The 12,843-nt window shown below is 40.7% G+C and overlaps 1 protein-coding gene across 1 annotated transcript in view; it reads left to right on the forward strand.

Moving 5' to 3' along the window:
• Window positions 1-7,981, forward strand: part of LOC142377153 (potassium voltage-gated channel subfamily B member 1-like) — a 46,879-nt gene extending 38,898 nt beyond the window's left edge. The window contains exon 3 of the mRNA XM_075460977.1: window positions 1,977-7,981. Coding sequence (XP_075317092.1) covers window positions 1,977-3,821 — 1,845 coding nt within the window. The 3' untranslated portion in view covers window positions 3,822-7,981. The remainder of the gene's footprint in view (window positions 1-1,976) is intronic.
• The last annotated feature ends 4,862 nt before the right edge of the window (window positions 7,982-12,843 follow it).

Raw genomic sequence — 12,843 nt, forward strand, 5'->3', positions numbered from 1 at the left:
GCCCTTAAATTCACTCTTACGTGGGAACTGTTTCACTGCCGAAGTTGATAAACCTGTAATCTACTCACCTGTGTCTTCTCTTACCTTCCCCACTGCACCTTTTCTTTATTTTTAGTTCCCCTCTCTTTAAAGGCTAATGTAACTTTAGAAGCAGTCACCTTTCAACATCAATTAAAGCTTATGGGGACTGACTGGTACCAGGGAATAATCCTACTCACTAGGCTCCTGGGTCATAGCTTCCATAGTGACCTTGTGTTGGATTTTGCACTGACTATGGGACAGGAATAATAGGTGTGGCACAGCCATATAGCCACAACAGTGAGCAGCCTTCTTAATCCACAGTACTATGGTCATACCCTTTTGTACTCAGCAGATTATATCATTAGCAGGTCCCTAAATTCTCTAGAGGTCTACATCGGTCTTACAGTCGGGCTCACTGGCCATGCACGGTGCGCTTTGTAAAACAATTGTAGGTTTCTTGTTGATCTGGGTATCAAAGGATTGCAGTGAAGAACTGTACAATTGCATACTTGCTCAAAAAATGAAATGCAAGACGTTCACAGGAAAAGAAAATATCTGTCCCAGAGATCCCATTTTCTCTGACCCTGTTTCCGTTGAAATGCTTACATAAACGTCAGAAAAAGGTTTAATGGTCTGTGGGCAACTAAAGGAACAGGAAAAATATTATCTCTAAGGGATATTTTAGCATGTCTGAAAAGCAATTTAATGTCACCTTGTCACTTTGAAGCAAAGTTTCTGGTGGGACTGACCTTTCTCTGACACTGTTAAAGCTCTATTTTCCTCCATGAGGCGTTATGACTTTCAGCCTATAGTTCAGGGGCAATGCTAACTTTAGCCCCACTGGTCATAGTCTGTCATGTTCAGCGGCAGCCTTTTCTGCCAACATGGTAAACTGAACAGAAGCAAAACCTCTCCTTTAATTATATAGTGTGGTCTGTGGTGCAGAATGTCAAATGAATGATTGGATCTACTTTTCTTGTGAGTGTAAATGTGATGAATTACATTTAGAGGGAAATGTGCTGGCAGCTACATCAAAGGTAGAAAGACCTTCACACAAACACAAAACATATTCAGAGCTTTCTTCTAATCTTTAAGCCTTTCAGATTTTTTAATTGAAGCAACCGTTTCTCATTTGCATCAGTTTGTTTCTCATCTCTTCCAGACAAGACTGGATTAAGCAATAAGCCATCCACATTTTTCTATCATGCATGTCCTGGCAGTAATTTGATTTGTTAGCTGACAAACTCAGCGACAAACCTTTAAGTAAGTAAACAAGAAGAACAGATTTTACAAATAGAACACTTTAACAGCTATTTCAGGAGCTAGACTGGAGCCTACTTACACAACAGTGCTTTTAGCAAAATGCACAATTAGCATAATGCTAACCTCTGATGCTTTCAGTGATGTTGTCAACATACTAATGTTTTAACATATTCTCTCTGCCGGGGCCTTTTTTTTTCAAAACGGGTAGTGATGACAGTGTTTTAAATCTTAGTTTAATCTGTGAGTGTGCTAACATTTGCCAATTAGCACTGAAGCACAATGGAAGCTGATGGTATCTTCTTCAATTTGAAGCAGCTTGGTTATAACACGGACAAATTGAAATTAGAACTGAAAATGGAAAAACATGGATATTTAGGGGATCACCAAAGTGATTACTGCTGAAGGGAGCATTCATTTCTGTATTAGATTTAATTGCATTCCATCAGTTATTTGTTGGGTTATTCCAATTGAAACTAAAAATGTCAAATTTGCAGAACTGCTACAAGCAAAGTCAGGAGATCACAAAAGTTATCTTGTGGGAAGCATGAGTATCTGCTCAAAATATTCTGGTTGTTCATCCGATAGTTGATGAGAAGTTTCAGTCTAAGCCAAAGAAGCACACGATAGCATTAAAGCACTATAAATTTCACACGACTCAACTTCTTAAAATTCTTTCTTTCTGTGTTTTGCAGATCCTGGCAATTGTCTCCATCCTCTTTATCGTTTTGTCCACCATTGCCTTGTCTCTGAACACTCTCCCAGAGCTGCAGGACACAGATGAGTTTGGTCAATCCACAGACAACCCACAATTGGCCCATGTTGAAGCTGTGTGTATTGCCTGGTTTACCATGGAGTACCTGCTCCGCTTTCTCTCCTCCCCCGACAAATGGAAGTTCTTCAAGGGTCCTTTAAATGTCATTGACCTGTTGGCCATCTTGCCCTACTATGTCACAATCTTTTTGACAGAATCCAATAAGAGTGTGCTGCAATTTCAGAATGTCCGCCGGGTGGTTCAGATTTTCCGGATCATGCGAATTTTGCGTATTCTGAAGCTGGCTCGTCATTCCACTGGTCTTCAGTCTCTTGGCTTCACCCTAAAGAGGAGCTACAATGAACTGGGCCTGCTTATCCTCTTCCTGGCCATGGGCATCATGATATTCTCCAGTCTAGTGTTCTTTGCTGAGAAGGATGAAGAAGACACCAAATTTAAAAGCATCCCAGCCTCCTTCTGGTGGGCAACTATTACTATGACCACAGTAGGTTATGGAGATATTTATCCAAAAACTCTGTTGGGAAAGATAGTTGGAGGTTTATGCTGCATTGCAGGAGTACTGGTGATAGCCTTACCTATCCCCATCATCGTGAATAACTTCTCTGAGTTCTACAAAGAGCAAAAGAGGCAGGAGAAAGCCGTCAAAAGACGAGAGGCTCTGGAGAGGGCTAAAAGAAATGGTAGCATTGTCTCTATGAACATGAAAGATGCATTTGGCTGCAATGTGGAGCTTGTGGATGTAATGGTGGAAAAAACTGATGAAAAGATAGAGAAGGTGCATGATAATCATGTGTCTCCACAAAGAGGGACCCCCAGACACAGGTCACCAGTTGATCCCAGCAGCCCCGCTAGGATCATTGAGTCAAGCTACCAAGAGCAGGCTAAGCCCTCTCGCAGCCCTCAGCATCTCAGTGTACAAAAACTGGAGGAGATGTACAACAAGATTGCCAAGACTCAGTCACAGGCCAACATCAACATGGAAAAGGGGCTCCATTCCAAAGCCTTCAGACAGAGAGCTGAATTTGAAATGGGAAGCATTCCGCACAAAGCCATCTCCAGCACAGGGGAGGCAGTGACAGACATGAAGAGCATGTCCAGCATTGACAGCTTCATCAGCTGTGCCACTGACTTTCCTGAGAGTTCTCGTTTTTCCCACAGCCCTGGCAGCAACATGACTGGGAGGGTCAGTACCAACCCCAGCCTGGAGCCCACCCTGGAAAATGAGCATGAAGGATCACATTGCACAGCTCCATCCCTGGCAGGGGAAGACGCCAAGCTCAGCCCGTATTCTGACAGCCCCAGAAGCCTGCGCTTTAACAATCCACTCAGGAGTCACACACTTAAGGTCAGCATCAGAGGTGGTGAGGACTCAGGGATGGGAGTCCTCTCTGACAGCTCATCAATCCAAAGCCCTGAGCCATCCATCTACACAACTGCCAGTAGCAGGACACCCAGCAAGGGCCCAGAGAATTTACTGCCCAGCAACTTCACATTCCATGACGCAACCATCAATAAGTTCATAGATGCTGACACAGATGAAGAGGAGCACCTACATGATGGTTCAGGCACCAACACAACCCAAAGACTCTTGGAAAAAGCCAGCCCCAGGTTTAGCCATCACTCCAGTTTACAGCAGGGTCCTAACCACATGGAGGGCCTCCAGTGGAAACTGGGGAACAGCACACTGCCATTAGAGGGCCAGGAGAACCATGTGGCTCAGGAGCTGCAGCCACTTCAGGGAGAGAAGAGTCACTCCAACTCTTAAAGTCACTAAAGAGAAATGTACCGCAGAGAGAACAGAGATGAAAAGAGGAGAAAGAGAGCAAATCAGAAGCACAGTAGACTTCCTAAGAATATGACAAACACTGAGAACATTTGAAGAAAATAATACAAAATGCTTCTCCTCATGAAAATACAAAAGTTGTGGATGATGGGAAAGAATTTTGTGTTCTGCTCACAAACGTTTTCCTGGCAGTGACTCCTGATCAAATCTATCAAGCAGTGAACTCTCAAAAGTCTGAGGAGTTTTACAATTCATACATTTCTTTTAGCCTAGATCACAAACTAATTATCACACTCTAGTTGGAGGAGTACTGAGTATCATTTTTATAAGCAAAAACCTACTTTTCTGAAATCCCTGGATACCACTTTAAAGCCACAGCAGCAAAGGCTCTCAGATCAGTAGCAAACCACAAAGGGCATTGAAACAAGGCACATTCAGGAGAGATATTCAAATAGCTGTATTGCAGTATGGAAGGGGAACATGCATTTTTCACTCTTTGCAAGTGCATAATTATACACAGTGTATATTACAAAGAAGATGGGTTGAGAATATGTGTAGTTTGCTTCCTATAACTCCCTCCTTCAAAACTGGCCTTTGTTCATGTTGTCTCCCATGTTTCATGTTTCAATGAGGAAGTGAAAAAGCCTGAGTCAGACAGGTAGATAGTACATACATATGTGTGTGTGCAATACTTATCTTTCCGATATGGTGTATTTATTGTAATGTAGCATTAGTGGTCACTTGTCTTCAGTGTGACCTTTAGCCGAATCAAGAGTTTCATTCTGTTTCTGTTCAACAGGAGTTTAGTATCGACATTTGTACTGCACAGAATACATGTAGACAACACAGAAATACAGCAGTAAGATAGCATCCATCTTTTTTCTTCTTGTTCCAGTTGTGCCCGACTGCTAGCAAGAGAAAGCACCTCAGCGTGATCATTTCTTTTGTTACGAACACAGACTGAAATTTTTTTTTTAGTCTTTAAATGTCTGTGTCTGTCCCTAACATCGGTGTTAGTAGACTTCATTTTCAATCAAAACAAAAAGTCTTGTGCTGTTTCGAAACTTTTTCAAAGGAGTGGTCATTCCTGTTGTAGCAGATAAACTGAACTCTGCATAAAAGGACTTTAAAGCATCCCTGTAGCTGGAAGGACAGCAATGAAAATCGTACAGATTTTCTGTTGATCTCCAGTTTTGTAGGAGTGTTACCATGTCTAACTATAGAAGTAGAATCTCCTACAAAAAACACACATGTATTGTATAAGAATTGAGATAAATTTATATTTTTAAGATATTTTATAAAATAATGGACTCTATATGGACAAATATATTGTGCTAAACTCATAGTTTTGCATTTCACTGCACTGTATGTGCTGCGTTTCTTTGAAGGAGTTCAATTTATGACGATATTCTGTAATAGATATATTTATGTTGTTCTCCCTGTAAACGCCTGTCCCCCTGTCTTTTTTTTTGTAATGTGAAGAACCAAAGAACTGTTCTTTCTGATAACTTATACAGATTCTATTGTGTTTTGACGTGATATTTCAAGATTTTTGATCATTCCCTTTCTAAACAGCAGAATCTGAAATGTTTCAGGGAACAACACTTGTTCATTTGGGACAAACATGCAAGCTTGAGAATACTTTTGGCTCCAAAGAAGACAGCTTTTGATGGAGGATCCAAAAAAAGACAGAAAAAAAAGAAGAAAACGGAAGAGGGAGTATGCAGGAACACAGCACTTTATTTTACCAACATTTCCAAAGTTAATTCAATTTGTTTCACACTTTGGTTCTTGGCAAGTGGTTCAATTTCAGAAATCAAAAATATTGTGCTTAATTAGTCCACAAGACATCCTGCAGCTATGTACAGCTCGCCACTCAGGCACAGGAACAGAAAGGAGGTACAATGTAGGCCTCTTGAGTTCAGAAAAATATTAAAATATTCTGCACCTGATTTCAAACACCCAATCTGATCATCCGGTGCTTTCAGGTTCTCTTTTTAACTCCTAACATATCATGCAAGCATATTACAAAGCATCTTTTTTTTAGCACTAAAACTTTAAGCTTAAAAAGAAAATGTATATTTCCCGTAGATGGTTGTTTGCATTCATTAGGTATGAGTTAGATATTTCTGTGCCTTTGCTTTGAACAAACACCTACCCTGCACACTGATTCTGCTCGAATGGAGTCCAAATGAGAATTAAGCAAACTCAGAACTAAGACCTAATGCTGTCGCGCTGATATATTTGAAAGCACAGCTCTTTCCTCCAACATCTTTCCTGTGCACTTAAAATGCACCAAACATTTACATGAGAAAAGCCTGGTCCGCAAAAACAAACAGGTGCAGGCACTCTCTCGGCAGAGTGAACGACCACTGTTTCCATGGTGATGGTTGAGATGACTGGACGGCTCACATGTGATTCCTGCAAGGAGCCTGATTTGTAGAGTACTAACTTGGAGACTTCATTCATTCATTCATCTCAGCTGTTCCCTGCTCACTTGTGTCTTCAGAGTTGTTTAACCTGGTGAAAACATGTCAACAGAGAACGGGATTGCGGGCCTCTCGATCAGACTGCTCCATCATAGCCTCATTTCACTCTGCCGTTCTCACAGAAACACTCAGAAAACCACGAAAGAACAGGCAGAGCACGACCACGTGAACCTGAACCTGAGCCGCCACCGCAGTGATGTGTACGAGGACTTCAGACACCTCTTCCTGGAGGGAATGAGTGCGAGATGTGAATGGAAAGGGAACAAATGTTGTGTGACAGAGAGAGCTGTGCATCAGAGCTACCTGCTTGATTCGAACTGACATCCCGAATGACGGCTGCAGCGCTCTGCTCCACAACCTCATGTCCAACTTCTGCCCAAATAACTTCTTAACAACAACACTATGATCATTCTAACCAGAATACTGAGACGTGTCTGCTCTTTTTTGTTCTTTTGTGGCCGCGAGGGAAAACACAATGTTCTGGCAAAATGATTTCCGTTACATTTTTTCATCAAGAGACAAAGTTGTGCAGCCAAGTTATGCTGTAATTTCCCATAAGAATGACTTGTACTTTAGTCTTTTTTTTTTTCTTGCTTCATGACAATGCAAAGACGAGTTGAGGCATTCTTCTGAGATGGTGTTCAATTTTCAGATTCTATAAATATCAGCCTGGGCATGCAAAGGGTACGGGCCTGCAGGAAAGGCTCAGTTACTATAATGTCTGCAAGATAGTCATAGTTCTGAGAAACGAACTTCGTAAGAGGATAGTCTGGTCAGGAGGCTTATTGGCAACTTACAGTCACTGGTGCGTGGGATAACACTGCATGGTAATGGCATAAAAATGTCAAACTGACAAATGGTCATATGGCTTTCACTGTTGAAGGTGTTGGAGGCAGAAGAAAAAGACTAGATAGATAGAAAAGGGAGGGTGTGGAACACGGTGAATATTGAGGGTTCATTAGAATTCATCACACAACATTGAGACATGCAGTAAATGACACATTTTTTGAAAATGAGCCTCTAATCATAAGTCGACTTTCCTCCAAACAAGCCATAGTCTATTTTAACAAATACACCTTATTTGTGTGTTGGATGAATGTTAACAATGTCTTTATTGCTTTTTATATTTTAATTTTTTTTTTCTAAACTGCACTTTATTGATTTTTCTGACTGAAATCCTCTGCTGTCTTGTTGACGGTTCAAACGTCAACATAGAAAGGCACATATTGGTTGAAGTACAATTTCCAAAAGCACAAATTTTGAACATTGACAGGTAATCATTTTTTTTTTCAGTACAATGTTTCACACAAGAGGTTCAAGCCAAATACAGAACTATAATTAAAATTTTCTGAATTATACCCCTCCTTCAGGGAAACAATCACTCTGTTTAACTCACACGGCTCTGTACGCTGTCCTTACTGTGTTGGGGGAATGTTTGTTTTGTAAAGTTTCATACTTTGTAACAGTTGAATTTGTAGAGTATTATGTGTGTGGTTTCCTGTTTTTCAACGCATGTAGCGCTATAAAACTTTGACACACAGAACTTGTAAATACCATTTAAAAGAAAAGCTGTAGGACAATGTCTATAATGAGCAGTTTTGAAGCAAATTTCTTCTCTTACCGACTGATGCTTAATAAAAGACAATAATCCAAGGCTGTAGACTCTTTATTTTAAACCAAAAGTGTTCTGTCAATACACAAGAGCAGGAAAGTAGTCCACGAACACATGCTGCTGGAGTTGCAAAACGGCAGGGATTGTGGTTTCCGGAAGAACATTGTAGTTTATACAACAGCGCCCTCTGGTGCTTTTAACATTTTAACTGTGTGGCTTCTCAACAAACAACCACACATGCTCACACTAGGGTAATTTTATAATCATCAATTAACTTAACGTGCATGTTCCTGGATGCTGTGAGGAAGCCAGAGTATCCAGAGAGACCCCACACATGCACTGGGAGAACATGCAAACTCCACAGGGAAGGCCCCAGCCAGGATGTGAACCAGGAACCCTCTTCCTGTGAGGCGGGACTGACTCCTTTATCACTAATTGCTTAAAGGTTAGTAACTGGGTTTGTGATGATACTGTTGACCAGTTACTTCTACACTGATTACGTTACCTTTTGTGTATCCCTTGAAATAAAGTGGTGTGTCACCCTGAGTGTTTATAGAGAAGTTACTCATTACTTCATATTTGATTAGTTTAATTTTTGGGTTGCACATTAGAAATTGGCTTGAGCGTAGGATGGAATTTCTCAATCGAGACAAAGTAAGCGTGTAAACGAAACGCACAATAACATTTGAAGGGGATGACGACGTGAAGGAAAATAACTGCTGTAAAAATGCTACGGATGATTGAACCTAAGAATGTCAGAAAACCTGACTATAATCAACGGTCCATTCTCTGCTTGACATGGCAGATAAAAAACGACTAGACCCGTGTAAATGTTGTATGTCTGCGGCATCAGAGCAGTTGTTTGAAAAGCTGAAATTCCTGTGATTCTGATGACATCTGTAGGCAAACAGTGAGATAAAGGCATCTAGGCTATAACTAAACAAACCATGCTACTTTAAGTCTCATCAGTTTAATACATGCATGTACAATCTTTCTGATACAGAACAACAGATACACACAACATATCAAGGAGGAATATTAAAAGTTAAATATCCAATGCTCAGTTTAAGTCATTCTGTCCTCTGTCACATGAATTCAGAGGTTTAACTGAAGTTAATACAAAGCTTTGGCATTCTGACTCTAGCTGTCAAACTGAAGACATTTTTCACGAGATATCTAGTATATAATATTCTACTTTTGATTGAACAGATGTCCCCATAGTGAGCACTGAATATGAAGAGGATGTGTAGAGAGAGGATGATGCTCAAGGTTTTCCATCACTAATGACAACTGCTTTCATCTGAGTAGATGATTCTTTCTGGGCTGGAGTTTTTACACCAGCGGAGGACGACACGGGATCCATTCAGGAGGGGCTTACCTCATACACCTCAGGTAAGTGATAAAAGTGACAAACAGGCCCATTGTCATGAGTGACAACTGTGTGTGGCTACTGCGCGCACACTTTTGGCTGGTAATGTGACCTCCTGTGCACGTGCCAAGTGAACCCAGAACATCTTTACAGAAGAAGTTGCTACAGGTGTGTGAGGGGGAAAAGCCTCCATCCATCCACCCACCCCCCTGAAGGGACGGATGCTCCACCTGAAGTGGAACCACGCACAGCCTCTTTACCTGTTGAACGTCAATAGGTTGAAATGCAGATGCTGCAACACAAACACAGAAAAATACCAACAGAATTCTGAGGCACTTTCAAGAAGGCCTCAGAAGGCGCTACAACAACATCACAAAATAATTTCACCGTAACAAAAAGTTCAAAGTTCAAAGTTTTAGTGAGTTGATTTCAGTGTGCTCACATGTTCTGTTTTTGTCAGCATTGAGTGCACTAATATGACCGTGGCAGAGCAGAGTACTTGTACACAGATGTCACTGGTGGACCACTTGATGTGTTACTGTGCTCACAGTCCGGTAGTAATATCTGTTCTGCTGTTTTTTCTACCATGAGGAGATGTCAACATCCTCTCTGTATATGCGATGACACACAACTACACAGAGCTACCAATACTAATTAATGCCTTTGAGATGTAAACTCGTGTAGTAGGAAGAGCTTGGAGGAGTTTGGTGGCTGTGTCACATATGGCTGGTCCACATTTTCTTTCTGCGGAGTGAAAAGCACAGTTCTCACAAGTTGCCACTGTGACGAACCGTGAGAAAATAAACCTTTATTTAAGTCAAATTCATCCTTAAATAAGCTCCTAGATAGCAGACGCATCTCACTTTAATCTGGACTAGTTTTGGGATTCGTGTCTGCTATGGTATTTGGGTTACAGCATGTGTTTTATTGATCAGATGTGGCCTAAAAGCTGGGTTTTACTTGGGTAACGGCAAGTGTTGTGAGTGCCTGGCATGGGCCTAAGGCTCAAACAATACGAAGATATGGGCCATGTCAGGTCGATTTCATCTGAATTTAGGCAAACTCGATAACACTGGGTCAATGGTATCATTCAATCCCAAATGTGGGCCAAAGAAAACTCCAGATGTGGGTTTTGTTTGGGCCGAACATCCTTTGCTATGTGGGTTGTGAATTGAATTGGTGTGACACGTTGTTCACTGAAGAGCTTTCCCCCAAACATCAGTGTAACATTTGGCTTTCAGATGTAATGAATGTGAACGCATGGGTGAGTTGAAAACAGGCTGAATTTTGGTTTTCTCTTAAAATTTTACACTGATTTTGCATTGGCGTCTATGGGGAAAATTGGTGTTTTTCTGTCATTTTTTAGCCTGGAGCAGAAAAACTGAACATTAATTGGCTTAGAAAGTTTCATTGTGAGAGAGAAGACACATTTTCCTCTGGTTTGATGAATGTCTCTAGAGTGAGAACTGTGGATGGTTAAAGTTTTTTTTATTTATAATCTTTTAGGTTTCCCCACTCCGTTGTCTTTCAGTTACACTCTAGCTATGGATGTTATACCCATTCATTTCTTTGGGGATTTTTCTCAGATCAACCACTGATCATTTCTGAAACAGTGTGACGTACAAATAAGAGAAGCCATAGCAGTGGTCACGCAACTGAGCTGGACATTTTGACATTTAAACCATGTTTCTACATCAAACAGTTGGCTAACTAATTATGCTGGGGGAAAAAAAGCTAAAAATAATAAAAGAAATAATAAAGGTATTCTTACAACATATAGTGGGAGTGTGCCTGCGCAGAAATCCCACCAAATACAGTTACAAATTTATTGAATTTTATAACTCATATCAGGTCACAGATAGGTTCCAGGTTCAAAAGTTTAAAAAAAGAAAAATAGTGAATTGACACTCCTGAACTGAGTACATAATCATATGAAATCATGGCAACTCTGGTATTTGTTAATGGTGTGCAACAGGCACGCTTACTGTATGATGCAACTCGCATTCATTTGATCATCACAGGTCATGCATTTGAAGAGCATCACTTAAGCGCATGATTTTTTAACCTTGATGAAACAAAGTGTTACCTTGAACAGCTACCCAACGTGTTTACAATGGATGCTTATGTCAATGTGAAGCTACATCATCCGTACCAAGATTTATTTTTATGTGAGATCCTCCAAGTCTTAAACTAAGAGTGAGCAACTGTGGATTTTGCTGATATTCTGTACGCTGACACCCAGTTATCATAAGGTGTAGATATCAGCTAACATCCCTTTGCCCAACAAGATTGTGAGTTTACATTAAAATGAAGAGAAGCAGAAATCACATGTTACCACAGTGACCAGAAAATGTTATTGAACAGCCAAATGGTTGATTGATAATAAGTTTTATGCAAATAAAAAATCTAATAAAACTGAGTACTCACTTTAGCACCATTCAGTTTCCCTGTTTTTCAGTACACTGCGTACTGAGATTATAACAAAATGTGTTATGTCAGCTGTTTCCATCATAGGTTTGACTTGTAAACTCTTCTTTCTTCCTTTCATTCTTGTTTATAAATTAAACATCACAATTTATTTGGAGTTTTGCTAGGCAGCTTTTCATCAGTCACCTTAATCATCATTAAACTCTCCCCTAAAGACAACAATTCTCATTTCTCATGCTGGATTACATTATAGTGATCATCAGCCCAGAGCTTTGGGGAGGATTACATCACAGTCAATGCTAGTCACAACTTTAGGCTTTTCCCATGCAAGACACAAACAGTCTTCCCCCCACAAGAGGCTCTGCAGCAATGACTTGCACTGGACCTCTAGAGTCTAATGCAAGGATAGTGCAGTTGTTAAAAAACAATTAGGTGAAATGTTAAGTGTAACCTACAAAAGTAAACAAGTGATTTTCCAAAGGGATTTGCACCCACGTGCTAAGAAGTTTATCACCTTAACATTTTACTCAGAGTTGGATAATCCGCCTCACATCATGGATCAGGAATAACTTTCTGTACAAGATGAAAAGAATGTCTGTGTAATAGGTGACCTTTCACAGATAAACTTCTGTATTTCACAGCAATATATGTTAAATACGAGTTGGACATAGCTCCGAGTAAAGTTGTAATAATGCACAAAGGGATGGAAGACGGACCAATAGGCTTTTTGCCTATTTGAGTTCAATCAAAACACAATTCAAGGCATTATGTATTCACTAACTGAGCCTGTTTGCTCAGTGTGTGATATTCTCACACTGTGGTTTTGGCTCTGAGCTGAGTGTTTGGCCTATCTTAATCCTGCCTACAGCCATTGTTTATGTGCGAGTTATGAACGTGCTCGAGTTGGCCATTCAGCTCCTCCGCCATCAGACAAAAAGCCCTTCATCAGTCAGCGCTCTAATCCGGCACACACATGTTATATAAATTGGGCATCCAAACCCACGTCACGCAGAGAAACAACGAAAACTCCGCAAAGCTTGGCAGTCTGCCTGTGCACTCGTAAACATCTCCTCGCGCTGAGGGACCCTTCTGAACCACAGGAGCATC

Source organism: Odontesthes bonariensis, chromosome 3 (genome assembly GCF_027942865.1).
Source record: "Odontesthes bonariensis isolate fOdoBon6 chromosome 3, fOdoBon6.hap1, whole genome shotgun sequence".
NCBI lineage: Eukaryota > Metazoa > Chordata > Actinopteri > Atheriniformes > Atherinopsidae > Odontesthes > Odontesthes bonariensis.